Source organism: Excalfactoria chinensis, chromosome 4 (genome assembly GCF_039878825.1).
Source record: "Excalfactoria chinensis isolate bCotChi1 chromosome 4, bCotChi1.hap2, whole genome shotgun sequence".
NCBI classification, from domain to species: Eukaryota; Metazoa; Chordata; class Aves; order Galliformes; family Phasianidae; genus Excalfactoria; species Excalfactoria chinensis.
Window position 1 is genome coordinate 30157029 of NC_092828.1, and position 15229 is coordinate 30172257.

Sequence of the window (15229 nt, forward strand, 5' to 3'; positions counted from 1 at the left end):
GTACTAAAATATCACCACCTCAGAGGAGAGGTATTCAGGCTATCACTGTGGGACTGGCAGCTGTCTTGGAGAACTTGAAGCAGCTCAGGTTGCTCTGGAACACCAGCATGGGTGCCTGTGTGTTGGTAGTCCTACCACAGGTGTGAGAAAAGGGAAGCACGTTATTTGCTGAGGAAAAAGGCCAAGGCTCTTGTACACGTCTCTCATTGACCGCAGACCGTCTCTTCAGCTTTTAAGAACAGAGATTTTCATTTTTTATGACATTTGCATTAAAATTACAGGGTGGTATGTTACATTACATTATGTAATGAGGCATCTTGCTCGTGAGAATTTACCTTGATGCTTATCATGCAGCTTACCATGCTGTATGCAGTGAGGCTGTGCTAAGAATAGCAGTTATTTACTGTAATTCCAATGGGACTTCTTCAGATGGGCAATTTTCAAGTTCACTGAGCATTGGAAAACAGACTGATTTGAGTTTAACTGCAGTATAAAGGTTAGAAAAGAATCAGACTCACTTTAAAGAAAAGAAAGGGGAAAGAGGAAGGAAGCAAAAAATGGAAGTCTGAAGTATGGGATTTTTTTATAATAATTCCCAGTTATGTTTTTTCTTTAGAGCCTCAGAAATATTCTGACCAATATGAAAAATCTTATTACATCAAAAATATGCCAAAGCTTTTTCTGGTTTTTGAATTTGCTGATGTTGTGCATTCACTTACAAGGCTGTAGAGGAGAACTACTTTATGAAGTTTTCAGTGCATGTGTGGTGTGAGTATATACGTATATATCCATATGTGACTGTTCTGTCATCTGTATTATTGTATTTCTTGTGTAACTGCAATAGGAGAATGGCTGGATACTCAGCAAGTCCTTGGTGACAGGATTTGGAAGAGTGAATTAAGTAGAAAGTATATCCCCAAGCTTAAGCTGAGCTCCTAATTGCATTGCTTCTGTCAGGTGAGATTGACCCACAGTGTAACTCTCACACTATTTTGGTACAAACTTCCAGCATTCTCAGTCCTGACTTATGGAAAACTTGCAGAGCTTTAAAAATACATTTTCTTAGTGTACAGCAAGCTGTCTGGGAGCATGAGGTCTTGGGTTTTTCCTCTGCTTGGTTTTTTTCTGCTGATTCATATGGCAGAAGTAGAAAGAGCACCAGTGTCCCTGTTGAAGTGTATGTTAAATTGATCAGTGAAATTATACTGAGAGAGAAATCAGCGTATTTAATAAGCATATGGAAGTAAGTTTTTATGACTCAAGCCAAATTATTTCACATTTACTGGGAGTCAAGAACTGGGATAATCTTAAAACTGGTGAAAATGACAATCCTTGCAAATGATGTTTTCCTTCTTCATGGAAAAATGAGATCTGTAAGATGCCTTACTTTTCCAAGGAGGTAAACACTTACCGTAAATTAAGCTGATGCAGTCTATGGAATAATGCAAAAATGCAGGAAGCTATTCTGGGATGTTAAACCCTTTAAGCTGCAAAACTGATCGCTTGTGGTTTAAGGTGACAGAGTAGATGATCTGGGAATGCTGGTAAATATTCTGATGAAAATTTGGCTTTCAGAAGAAAAGATTTTTAAAGAGGAGATGCAGCAGGTGGCTTCAAATGTAGCGGTACTATTTTTAGCTTACTGGATGCCCTCTGAATAATGAGAAGCTTACTGGTTTACCACTTCTTGGTTGAGCTATGTTTGTGTTAATAAATTGGTTCTTTTAAGCTGGGTACTGCAGACATTAGCAGTAATGATGGGGAGGATTTTCAAAAGCTTCTAGTAGCTCTCAGCTGCCATTACAGTCAAGAGGGAAAACCTGCAAAATTATGCCAGAGTTTAATATGTTTGTATATCCTTATCGCTATGCATGCTTTACCTGGAGAAACTGATTCCAATTTTTTCTCCTTTTTTCCCATAATTTATTTATTTTCCAAACCTCTTCAGTGTTATTGTGTACCTTTAGATTGCCGATGGATGCAGTGTCTCATGGGAACAGACACTTGGCTTAGCCAGCTGCCAAACCCAATCTCTTTTAGTCACCGGAAGCATTGTAGAGTGTGGGCCTTCTCCTTCTGCTGCTTCTTTCACAGCTCCAGCCTCCACATGGCCTCACGCCTGATCGTAAGCTCTTTATTTGTGCACATACATGGTGGTGGTGAAGGAGAGCAGGAGCTTGCTTAACAAAATGGGCCTTATGAATTCCTTTAGTGTGTCCTGGGGGATGTGTGTCTCACTGGGAGCTGTGTAGGAAAAGCAAGAGTAGGAGCACTCAACAAGGCAGCGATAGACTACACTGACAGTGTAGAAAGCTATGCAATAGATTTGTTGTCCTGCATTGTTCTATAAGCATCAGATGTATTGACTACAATGATGGGATAGTGAAATAACTCCTTTCCTTAATTTGGGGTATATCACTTACACAGATCTGCAGCTTTTCCTTCTGTTCTGAGGCACAAGGTGATAGTGCTAATTACTGTATTGGCCGAAGGCAAGGCTAAAAGCTATTAGTGATATCTCTGTCCTCACATGCACTACTCCCCTGTCTCTCCCTGTCTAATACCCTGAGGGTGACTGCTGAAGTGTGTAATAGCTTGATTTGGTGCATCATGGTAAAGGATCTGATGTGCCACCCTGCAGTTTCTTGTTCCTTGCCTGTTTGGCTGTAACTGAAGTCAAGCGGAGGTCACACGAGTGCAGCCAGAAGTGCACATCAGTGCCAGGGCTGAGGTTACATTACAATGGGCCCCTTTCATGATGCTGTGTGAACAGGGATCAGTGATATACCATGTATCTTTGAACTAACCTGAAATTTTTGTGGAGATACGACATACACAGCGGAAACTTACTTGAAGCTGGAAGCACATTTGGGACGAGAGGAAAGGGCTGACAACAGATAAGTGAATAGAGGCTTGAATTAAAGAGCATCCAGAGAAGTGCCTTTGTGTCAGGACCCATTATGCAATTATGGGCCCAGTCCTAGGAAACCCTCCATATGCTGTTTGTGTAATGAAGCAAAGCTGGGTGAGCTACCAGTATTGGAAGGGTCAGGTTCAGACTGGTTATAACCTGAATGCAAAGTCAAATACTATACAGAGAAGAATGCTAACATAAGAATGCTGGGGTTAGAGAACTAAGGGAGACCTAAGTGTAACAATCACAGGAGGGGCTGTTGAAAACATGCTGCTTAATTTTAAAATAAACAAAACCCTGGCACTTTAGAGAGGTAGGAGTGTTGTTCTGTATGCAGTTTTGTATTTGCATTTAAGTGTATGCTCAGTGGGGTGCCTTGTCTTAGGTTAAATTATAGTAAATGAACCTGAAGTTTTATGTGAGTAGATCTGGCTACATCCTAAGTGTTATGGGCCCATGTCCAAAAACCTTGAGAGCCATGTTTCATTACTGAGTACTGATGGGGCACAGCAGAGTCTCATACAGGAGTTGTAATGCATGCACTAACTTGGCATTGGCTGGGTCCTGCTGTACAATGCTGATGTAGCATCTGAAAGAACAGCTTGTAGTCATGTAGGGGACTGAAGCCATCCTGGACATTTTTAGTGATGCTGGCTGTTTTAAACCTTTGTAGAGTTAGGGGAACTGAGGGAAACTTACAGAAAGCAGTTATATATATATATTTGAGAATGTCTTTTTTTTAAAATTTCATAATGTCTTATTTTGCCTTTTTTCACATCCCATCACCTTACCAGCTTGCAGACGGATGCATGTAATTTAAAGGCGGTTTTCTGTCATCTTTCCAGGGTGTAAGTTTTCAGCTTATAGCAGATATTTTTGTATCCCTAAAATATATGATACTGTGTTTGGATTGTTAAATTTCACTCCATCTGCACCTCCCGTATGTTCAGCCCCTCCACAGTTTGTTTGGGGTCACCTTTCTTCACTGTGGAAGGAGGAGGATGTGAAGTATTGGTGAAGGATTCTTGCTGATGGTTCTGCAGCCATGGTGACATGTTGCTACCGATTGGGTAAACCTTTTCTCTCAGTCTTTCTCCCTTTAGCCTTACACAGATGAACTGCTATGTTTGTGCCGCAGGGTGGGACCAGACTTGAAGGTCTTTTCCTATCTCCAGATGCTTCAGTTCAAGTGAAGAAGTATTTAAAAATATAATAATAATAGAAAAGGCAAATAATTTACACTCTAAAAGGCTTCTTATGTATTTATTGGCTGAACTAGGACATGGAAGAAGATGGAAGCTTCCTGCTTTGAAGTATTCTGAAATGGAAGAGAAAGCAAGCAGACTGTACTGCATGTTCTTGGCTGCATTAGCCAAGACATAAATTCAGCTCTTTTGTAAAGAGATCAATAGGTGAAATTAGTGGGAAACAGGAAGTTTGCTGCTGCTTTTCCTTGCAGTTTCATTTTTTGTTGTTTGTGTTTATTTCTTCAGTGTTTGGAAGTGACTTCCAAATGTGCTTGCTCTTAAACAAAAGCAGGGCTTCCAGTGAAACTGAAATCATTGCCTTAGGGTAAAACTGAAGTTATGTTTTTCCAGATAAGGAAAAACTTTGGTCATGTTTTTAAAGTACTAAGCTGTCTTTTCTGTGTAGCGTTAAGTCAGTACTATTGTGTTGCAAAATATTTATTTTCTCTCCTAACTTGCATTCAAATTGCTCTGCAGGCAGGGAGGTGTTGAACTTTGCTTTAGTAGATATATGCTGCACGTATTCTCCTTTACATCCGTGCTCAAGCTTTTATGCCAACTCTGCCAGGATACTTCCTTTACATTGGTGTTTTTAGCTGGAATTATTTGTCTTAACAGCTGAGATGCATCACTTTTACATATAAATTTACCATTGGCATAAGCTGTTATTTGCAGTGTGTAGTTACTTCATAAAAAGATGGTGTCTTTTCAGCAATGTTGAGAAAAATGCATAATTTTTTTTTGGTGCATCTGCTTCAATCACAGGTTTATTGCACATGTTGTTTCATCTCCTTGTAGCTTTGACCTGAATACTGGGGATGAGAAGCCTGTGCTTGAGGTGGTCAAAAGGCCTTTGGAGTCCCTCAGTCTGACAGAGGTCTGCTGTTTTATTCAGTCATTCAGTGCATTGCTATTGTGAAAAATGCCCTGGGGAGCACTGGTCAGTGAATTCCCTTGGGACTCTTAAAGGCAAAGTTCTCCATAGCCATGTTATCTTTGCACCCAGTATAGTGGCTTTTGCTTGGAAGGCTTGTGTTGGGAGTCTGTGGATTGCTAAGGTCCCACTTGAGATTCTGTGTGGGACAAATGTTTCATGGGAAACAGACCGACTGTGGCATCCAAATACTAAAAACTGAATGCTTTTTCTTCTCTTCTGTAAGAATGTTCAATTAGGCATGGACAGTTACCCAGGATATATCTATCTATCTATCTATATATATACTCTCTATATATATTGTTCTGTGGCTACTTTGTGCCTGCAAATCTTTCTGGGGCAGAGTAGGAAGTAAGAAAATAGCAAGAAAATTACATTTGCTATGTAAGGAGGAATTACACTCTAGCACTACATTAAAAAATAAATAAATGAAGACTTCATTTTTAGGATCATTCTACTGTTTCCAAAGCTTTTTTAAAAAGTGTTTTTGTGACATTGCCATCTTCAGTGATAACTATACAGGTAAAGCTGGGATTGTACGAGCAGCAACTTTGCTTTTACAGGCAAGGGTGAAAATGAAGCTGCCTGGTGGGCACATGCAGATTTGCACATCTTAGTGATACCAGCATGCCTCCCTGATCATGGAAGAGAGATAGGCAAAGACTGACTGACTGCAGTAGCACAGCTCTGCAGAAGGAGATATATATATTTTTATAGCTTTTCTCTTAGTAAGCCATCTGTATGTACTACAGCTGTATTTCCACTTCCCTTAAACAGACTTTGTAGTGCTTTCTTTTCCTGATAGGTGTCAGCAGGACGAATTAGTTATTAGCACTTGTGCAAGCCAGAAGATTTTACATTAAGCAAAGATAATGCAGTTGTCAGGAATTTGAACTACACTATTTCCATAGACTAAGTGACAATAAAATGAGGGCTAAAATTTGTACTTAATATATATACAAGCCCTTTATATGACCTACAAAATAATGCTCATGCTGTTGGTTGAGCTGAAGTTGTATGAGTAGGATAGGCTCTAGCATAGTGAACCAGAAATCTTATAACGCAGATCTGTTTTCTCAATGAACTTATTCTTAAAGCCCATTTAAGGCCCTCAAATTAAGTTGCAGTGGATAGCATTATATAATCTCCAAAACAAGTCCCGCACAAGAACTAGGAGCAAATCTTCCTCAGACTGCTGTATCACATGAAGCAACAGCTCTTTGAAGGGACACCTTTAGGGTAGTAAAGAGCATTTTCTTTATGTGTTTAGTCAAGCCCCCAATTCCTCTGTTGGGAATGACAAATAACAGGGGGTACTGTTTGATGCTGTCTGCACACTAGACAAAGGATTAGTAGTGCCCTGTTTCATTTAGGCAAGCAGCTGGTTTATAGCTGCTTTTGTTTGCTGCCAAGCTGTGGAACTTTTGCCTAGGAATAAAACCTTCAGCTCAGTAGCGTTGTGACCATTTGCTGCCTCCTGTTTGTTCCATGTTGCTTTTATTTGAGAAGAAATTGAAATCACAGTTTTGTTTGCTCTGCCCCCAGCCAAGTAATATTATTGATGAAATAACAAATTGATGTCTACTTCTGTAAATTCTACTTTCACTGGAAATTAGGAAGCTATCTTTCTGTACAGAAGTATCTAGTAAAGCATTGTTTAATTTTGATATTAAGAAAAAAATTGAATTAATTTGGTGGATAACCTTGTTTAGTGTGCATCAAGGGTGCATCCAGTAGCTCTACATTTAGTAAGAAGCAATGCAGTCCAAGAAAAAATGCTGGGTCAAATTGCTTCATTGTTTGGAACAGAACTTGTCAGAGCTCTGGTCCACAGACTGACCACAGCCCATGAGACGTACTGAGAGATCCACAGAGTCAGGCTTACTACTTCATCTGAGCTTTTCAGTTCTGCTTACCTACAGTGTGCTAGATGGGAAGTGTGGAGTGTTTGATCGTGGCTAACACCACCAACCATGCATTTCTATTGCAAGGGCTACAAGACACAAAACAATAAATAACTTGACAGAACCTCATGTAACTGGCTGGTTGATGGTAATTGTATATGGTTATAGGAAATAACTTTGATGCTTGGCTGATTAGTGTTTTGGCTTTTTTTCTTTTCCCTGCATCTCTGGAAAAGAGGGATATACAAGCATGCATGGGGACAGCTGGCACAACTTTTGAGATCATGCTTTTGTTTGTGTTGTCAGAAGTAGTGTCCGTCTCTACACACCTGCAACACTGGCAAGTGAGCAGTTGCTGTATTGTCAAATAACTCGACAAGCCTACCACAGTCCCTTTACATCCCCTTCTTTGCTCCTGGAAGAGGGTACTGTGGCATCCGTTGCTATGTAAATGGCTTTGAATGTCTTTGTGAGTTGGAACTCCTGAAAAATAGCTAAGAGGGAGTATTTGGTGAAGGTAAGAGGCAGTAAAGCTACTGCAGGACTTGCTAGAAAAAGGTTGATGTGTTTGCAGGCTGGCTGTGCATTCACTGTTCATGCAGCATGTGATCCAATTTCTGTCTAGTTCCTCCTCACAGTACACCAAGTGCCAGGTTAAACTGTTCGTCCCAAGTTTACCTGTAAAGCTGGTGTTGTTCACTTGATGCGCCAAAATTGCCCAGGCTTTTCATGCTTACCTCACATTCTGCACATGTGGGCTTCCCGTTAGTAAATGGATTTAAGCTCAGTTCCTGGAAGTGGCTTGGGATGTGAGAACGCAGCTGTTGGGACAGCGGCGCAGGGGATTCCTGCTGTGTGGGCAGTCTGTGCAGCAGGGAGCTGTGGTTGCTGTCCCTGGGGGAATTGCTGAGTGTTGGAAGCCTCCTGCTGCGTTGACAAATGTACCTGTTTGTGTTCCCTGGCTTTGCAACTTAAATCAATTTGTTACCAAGGAAAATGCTAGCTCAGGTCTTTTCTGTTTGTTGTATCAAATGCCTGAATTAGATTAGTTACACAAAGAGAGTTTCATGTACGCTTCGTTTTGTAGTTGTTTTTTCCTTCTTTTAATGGAAAAATAGCTCTAGAAAAAAATGCTATGAACAGTTGTGGTGGGGCCACACCTAAATAGCCCTTCACTCAGGTGGAAGTAAGCAAACCGGGTGTGTGCAGCAAGAAGAATGGAGCCAGAGGAGGTCTCACTGACCTCAGAGGTAGGAAGCTGCAAGCCCTGGGCAGTAACCCATTCATAGCACTGTTCCGAGACACTCAACTTCAGCCTAGCATGAAAGAGAAAATGCTTTCTTTACCTTGTGATTTTTTCTTATTTGCAGACCAGGATAAAAAGTTACATTTCAAGTTAACTCTCTTGGGCAGTTGGACAGTGCAGAAAGAATAGAAATACAATAATCAGTTCTCTTATTTTAAGCTTCCGGGCACTTTCATCTCCTGGTGGTTGTTTTAATCCCGTACTGTGTTCAGATTTTGCTGCAGCACCACTTCCAGAATTTTGGGGTGTTTCTATAAATAGAAAGTGACTTCAGGCAGAGATGCAGAGAAGCTGCAGGGCAGGGGCCTGAGCCAGAGGTGGAGGTGGTACAGATGAGAGAACAGGGCTGGAGAGAAAAAGCAGAGGCAGACTGAACACTTAGTGTAGCTCAGAAGGGAGGCTAAGGAAGAGGCCCACAGAGAGGTGTATGTAGCAGAACTTCTGTCTTCCCACTTAGTAACTGTACTTGGAGAGACTTACTGTGAGCTTGGAAAGAGTTAAATTCATTTTATCTAGGCTTGAGGGGAATTGTTATTCAAGAGTTGGAGCAGGAGAAATTGGGTCTAATTCATCCTCCTTTTTATGTTTTCCAGTATATCAATTTCTGTGGACAAGGGGAGAGGAACTTCAGTCTTTAGGGACTCTTCCTGCAAGCTGATTGGCAGTACTTACGATTGCACCACCAGAAAGCAATAAAATAAATACATAGAGCAACTGTAACAGAAAGCAGATGTCTTGCTTTTGCAATTAAAGAACAGAAGGCAATAACAAAACTAATGGTAAATGGCTGTGCAGTTGGGGCTAAACGGGAGGTACAACTGGCTTACTTTTAAAAAATGAACCAGAAAACCCTATACTGGGTGCAAATTAGAGATGCACTAACAGCCACAGTACCTTGCACTCAAAATGGATGTTTGCACAAGCTTAATTCTTCATTAGAAAATGCATTAGAAAAGAATTAGAAAATTCTTCACTCTAAGAGTCCTGCAGGATAAAGCAGATGGCATTTCTCATTGTTCTCTGATCTGGTTTTCTACTTTGGATGTTTCTATAGAACTGATTGTTTCTCTAATACAGCTGAACAAAAAGAGTGTTAAAACTGGGATTTTTTTTTCTTCCTCATATGTGTGATTTCTAACAGGTATTACAGGGACAGTTATCTGTGAAATGTACTTTAATATTTTTCTAAAAGCTACACACAAATTGGATATAAATTGCATGTCTTTTAGCCTATATTCAGTCTATATCTGAGTGTCGCTATGAACCAAAATGGCAATTGGCCACCTTTGTAGCAACTTTGTTCATTAACTGCAGTACGTCAAATAGTGTCAGGGTGAGCAAGAGGTGGGCTGTAGGAGGCTGTGTAATAAGCACTGTCATGTACGCATTCATTTAAATGCTTATTTTGAGCTGTTTGCCTTTCTTGTGACTGCGACGTGTCCTTAGCCACCTGACAATGAAGTGCTGTGCTGGTTGGTTTCAGAATGGAAAGAACACTGGAACCAGAGCATAGGGAAACAGGAACAAAGCACACTTCTGCTATCTTCCTCCTGTGTAATATTGGTCCTGGTGAAAGCTGTGAGGCTGAGAAAAGAGTTGGGAGTGTATCTTATTTCAGTTGTTTGAAAGAATACAAATTGACATGCTTAAAGCAGGGATACACATCAGAGGCATAAAGAGCAGAAATAAACTGCATGAATCTTTATTTTAAATTCTGTCCTTTCTCTGTCAGGATTACCCAAAGCTACGTAGCTATAATATTTTGTGCTCTGACGGGGTAATTAAGCTCCTTTTTCCCCTTGGTTAAAAAGCGAAGAGGTTGATTTCATCTAAAATATTTAAAGAAAGCAGCAAGTGTTCTGACTTAGAAATTTCTGTGAGTGCATGTTAACACAGGCTGCTGCGGAGGAAGTGCTTAGGGAAGAATTATTCGTCTGGGATTTTGGGCTTGGTTAGGAACTTGCCAGTGCTGCTTTTATATATGTGTGAAGCTCAGAAGTGCTGTATTTTCCTGATTGTGATTTCCTGTTTTGGCATGTGAAATAGAGCTCTTCACTTCTGCGTTTATCAGTAAACTACCTTGCTGTCCCTCCTTGTACTGTCTCATATAAGAGGAAATATTGCTGTGTGCAGGATATTGCTAAGGAAAAAATGGAACCAGTTGTAGGAATTCTGAATCTCCTTGCTAACACTACACAAAGCTCTTGAAGCACATAGGACAGATGAGAAATTTGCATGCTCCCTTAACTATATAGCTTAATAAAGCAGTTGTTAGGAAGTTCTGTCTCTGAGCTTTCTCAGGTTTGACATGCTTTTTGCTAGTGTGTTTGTATAGTGTGATGAAGGTAAAAAGGCAGCTGTGCTCTAGCTCCTTCTCTCACAACTGTTTAATAATGCATTCACACATGGACATACACTGGCTTATGGCACATTAACCATCTTTTTGCTGCTTGGTCTGCAGTTGTTGTGCTTTTGATTGAAAGCTGCTGCCAAGTCACCGAAAATGTCAGCTGAAATAAAAATTTGATATATGAAGAAATATTTGATCACTCTGCTTGAGCTCATTTCTCTCTGAAGTTGTATCTCATGTTTACATTAGTATTTACCCCAGCATCCTTCAAATGAAATAGTGTTCCGTATAATGCTGTATCCCTGGCAACAAAAAATCATTTGCTTCCATGCAGCCAAGACTAGAAATAAGATATATGCAGCTTGAAACACATATTGATCAATCCACTTCTGAAAACTGCACATAAACTTTATGAGCAGAGCAGCAGTACAAATATTGCTACGTGCTTTAGAAAAGAGAAATTTGAACACATTTATTTGGTGCTTATGGAGGCAAAACCTATGGCTCAGAAAGTGCTATTCTGCAAGTCTTTTGTAATGCTGAGATACTCTGGAGGAACGATTTAACGTTCTCTTGCAAACTATTGTTTGAAAAAAAATAATCAAGATTTTACAAGCTTTGTCCTAGATCCGGTGACCATTTACAGTCAAGCTAAATGGTCTTACTGATATCTGGGGAGAATTAAAGCTGTCTTTCCTGTAATAATGAGGCAAATTTCAACCTCTTGATTACTCATTGGAATAATTTAATGGGTGCAAATAAAATTTTCCAGACTTAATTGAGAAAATGCATATTATGCCATTCTCTTCCCACATGCTTGGTGTGAAGAGATTTTCTTTTTGGTTACAAACAAACAGAATGAGACCCTCGTGGAGACACCTGCAGAAGAATTGCAAGATAAGCAGAGCATGCATCTTGCTTTACTTCTCCTCCTAATAGCAAAAATACAGAGGGATTTTTGCTAAGTACTTCTTAAAAGCTGCTGAAAAGTTTCATTCATAATTGTCAAGGAATTCTCAAGTTAGTCCTGGGAAGGAGGTATAAGTCTCCTAGCAAACATCTCTCTTCTGCCAGTGGGGATTACTGAGAGCATTCCTCTGAGCTTCATCTTCCCAACAGGCTGTCCTAGTATAAGGGTGGGCACTTCTGGGGAGTGAGTGTAGAGAGTTAGGCCAGCTGCTTTCCTTACTCACTATTTTGACTCAACTAATGCAAGTTAAGTGTTTGCCTAAGGAATGAGGTGTTCAAGCAACAAAGCATCTACACAGGGATCTTTTCCTTCTTATATTCTCCTGGTAAGCAATGGTTTAAAAACTTCCTGAGCCAGCAGCTGTGACAAAGTCACTCTTGGATAGCTGTGGATTCTAAATGAATTTATCTAATTTTGCTTCTGAATACCATGATGTGTTCAGTTTCTACAGCATCCTGTGACAGAATTCATGATTTCATCTGGAAAGTTTTCTTCTCCTAATGGGTATTGTCTGTTATTCCTCTTTCATCAGCTGCTGAAAAAGCAACTGACAGAGATTTCCATTTTGTAGTATGAAGAGGACAGAGTAGCATGTATTTCTTTGAGTCTTCTCTGAGAATTCTCAAGAGAATGTTTCCTGGTTTTTGTTAACAGGCTTGCCAGGAGCTTGACAGTATCAGTTTTTTTTTAGGTGCTCCAGCTTAGCATAGTGCAGTCTCATCTCACTTTACAGTTGAGTGATGAGATCCATGTAGGCTACAAGTTACCATTTGCTACTCATGAAGTAATACCTTATCCTTGTAAGCTTCAACATCTGGTGAATGATAAGGACACTTGACTGGATTGCATTTAATACAGCTAGTGGATCTGAGCCAGGCATGCAGCTGATGTGTATGGCTATTAAGTTACATATGTAGGCACTGACCAAATTCTTTCTAGTTTTCCTTGCTTGCTGTGTTTAAAAGTATTTTCAGCTACACACAAAACAGTGTTTTGTATCTCTAGAAATAAAAATTCACAATTTCCAAATCCAGTTTTTCTTCTTCCCTCCCATTCCTATTCCTTAGTCCTTGTTGCTTTTGGCTGCCTAAGAAAGAAGGAAAGGAATCTGTTACTGCAAAATAACTGCATTAGCCCGAAAGGGATTTGGAACCTTGTACAGTTTTATTTCACCAAGTTTCAAATAATCGCTCCAGTCAGAAGGATTACCTACTTCTGGCAAACTGTCCAACCATAAAGCATTCTTGGTATAGGTAAGATAACCTTTTCTTGCTTGTATGGATTGTCACAGAAGACTGTATTTTCAAATCCATCTCTTGTATGTTATAGACAATTAAGGCTGCTGAAATAGCAGGCTTTCTTGACCAGCAGTTCTGTTTTTCCATTCGAGAAAGCTTTCCATTTATCATGTGTTTAATATAGCCAAAAACATGACAGTTTCCTCTGAGGAATGCTGGCTTATAGTACTCTTTAAATTTGCAGGCGCAACTCTTCCAGTCAAAAAGGAGAGTAGCATAGATGTGCATCTAGGTGAGGTGACAGTCTCTTGTATGTACCTTCTTTCTCAGTAGGCAGTGTACATTTGCAGAGTGTCTTACAGATGTGAGGGGTATTTAGGAACTTCAAGGTACTGCAGTGAGTATATTCCCTTTTGAATTAAACTTTATAGAAATTCTTGCTTGTATGGAAGCTAAAATTGCTACCTAAGTGTATATAAATAAGTGGGAGCCTTGCTTTGAAGTTGTTGAAATCACTTCTGGGAAAGAAGTCGATACTCGTGCTTCCTTCCACTTCTAAACAAAGCAAAACACTTCTGTCCTGTTTTGCAAAAGAGAAAATCATTAGGATACCTGACTGTTTATGCAGATATTAAGAAAAAACGTGCTATGTGCCAAAATAAGTCTGTGCACCTCACTGTGCGGAAACCACAAGAAAATGAGAGTTTGATGTTGGAGCAATATTTTGTTACATATCTTGAAATTAGAGTATAGATAATCTTGTTGTTAGCCAGTACATAAGTTTTAAAAACCAAGGATTAAAGTTGGACAGGTGAATGTTTATAGAGATGTGCTCAGACACCCAGAATACATTTGTTTTAAGCATTCTGTATAATTGCTGGTACTGTATCATGCTAAATATACAGTGGTGGTGTCAGGAGATGAGTCTGTCATTTCTGCATGTTTCAGAGATTCTTAATGTGTTTTTTGTGTGGAAATCCAGTAGTATTGAGAGGGGAATGATGCGCTTGAATTATTTGGTGGAATGGAGAACACAAGGACATGACGAAACCCTAAAGGCTATGTCCTTTTCTGTTATAGAACCATAGAATCATAGAATGGCCTGGATTGAAAAGGACAATAATGATAATCTAGTTTTAACCCCCCGCCCTCTGCCATATGCAGGGCTACCAACCACCAGACCAGGCAGCCTAGAGCCACATCCAGCCACCTGTTCCAATGCATCACCACCCTCTGTGTGAAAATGGGAATCTGGGAAGACATTCTTTTTTGAGTCTCCTTGGTGGAGAAAGGACTTTTATTCATGTCATGTAACAGTTTCCTGTGTTTGTGGGAAACACTGCTTAAACTGATAGTAAAAGTGTGTTGAGGGCCTTCTTTTAATCCTTTTCTCTTAATGTGTGTAATCTGTAAGAGGTCTGATGACAGTTGTTCTTGCATATGGTGAATAATGCAATGGGAAAATAATTTGTTACTTGACTGTGAAGTTTGGTTTGGGGGTAATCTGTTGAGTTCGATAAGCCTTACTCGCATGCTGAGAAAGTGACGGTTGTTGTGTCTACTATTTTTACATGGAATATCACTGTGCAACATGTAAAGTCCTCTAGCTCTAATGGTCAAGTTGTAAAATAAAGAAAACACAACTATATTCACATTTTAAAACTCTTAGGAAGCCCTCAGCCCCCGAAGTCTTGATTAAAATTGATTATCCAACAGAGAGGATGAGGTAATATACATGTTTAGAAATAAATTAATCTCTACATTTATGATTCCTATTCTAATATTTTTCTTCCTTTCTTTTTCCCTTTAGTTCCTTGGCATAGCATTTCTTGGGATTGGATTGTGGGCATGGAATGAAAAGGTAAGTTGAATATAGCACCAAACAAACATTTTTTCTTTCTGTTGAAATATTGTAACAGCAGTATGCTGCACATTTAGTGTCCACACAGTTTCTCCTGAAACAAAATGAAGCTTCTCTGTCAAAAAAATAAAACACAACCTTGGCTAGGCTCACCTAGGGGAAGATCTGAGGCGTTTTCCCAAGAATGCTTTGGCAAGAAGTCATGGCTGACACTTGCACATAAAATAACAATTTCAATCCACACACGCTCAAACAGCAGCACAGATAATACAATGCTCTACTGAAGGCAGTGTTGGCAGTGTGTCTCTGTTGCACGTGTCCCTGGGAATGAGAGGTAGCCTACATGTCTCAGAAGAGAACTTCCTGAAAGTGAGCCTTCTTGGCTTTGTTGCCTGCACGTAGCATCTTTGTTTGTCTTAATGAAAACCAAATGAAGCCTGAGGCAAAGAAAATAATTTTTTCTTATGCAGAATATAAGGTTGTGCACTGGAAATCTTTCTGTTTT

The 15229-nt window shown here is 39.8% G+C and overlaps 1 protein-coding gene across 1 annotated transcript in view; it reads left to right on the forward strand.

Moving 5' to 3' along the window:
• TSPAN5 (tetraspanin 5) overlaps window positions 1-15229 on the forward strand; it is a 75062-nt gene that overhangs the window by 40506 nt on the left and 19327 nt on the right. Inside the window, exon 2 of the mRNA XM_072334730.1 lies at window positions 14674-14724. Coding sequence (XP_072190831.1) covers window positions 14674-14724 — 51 coding nt within the window. The remainder of the gene's footprint in view (window positions 1-14673; window positions 14725-15229) is intronic.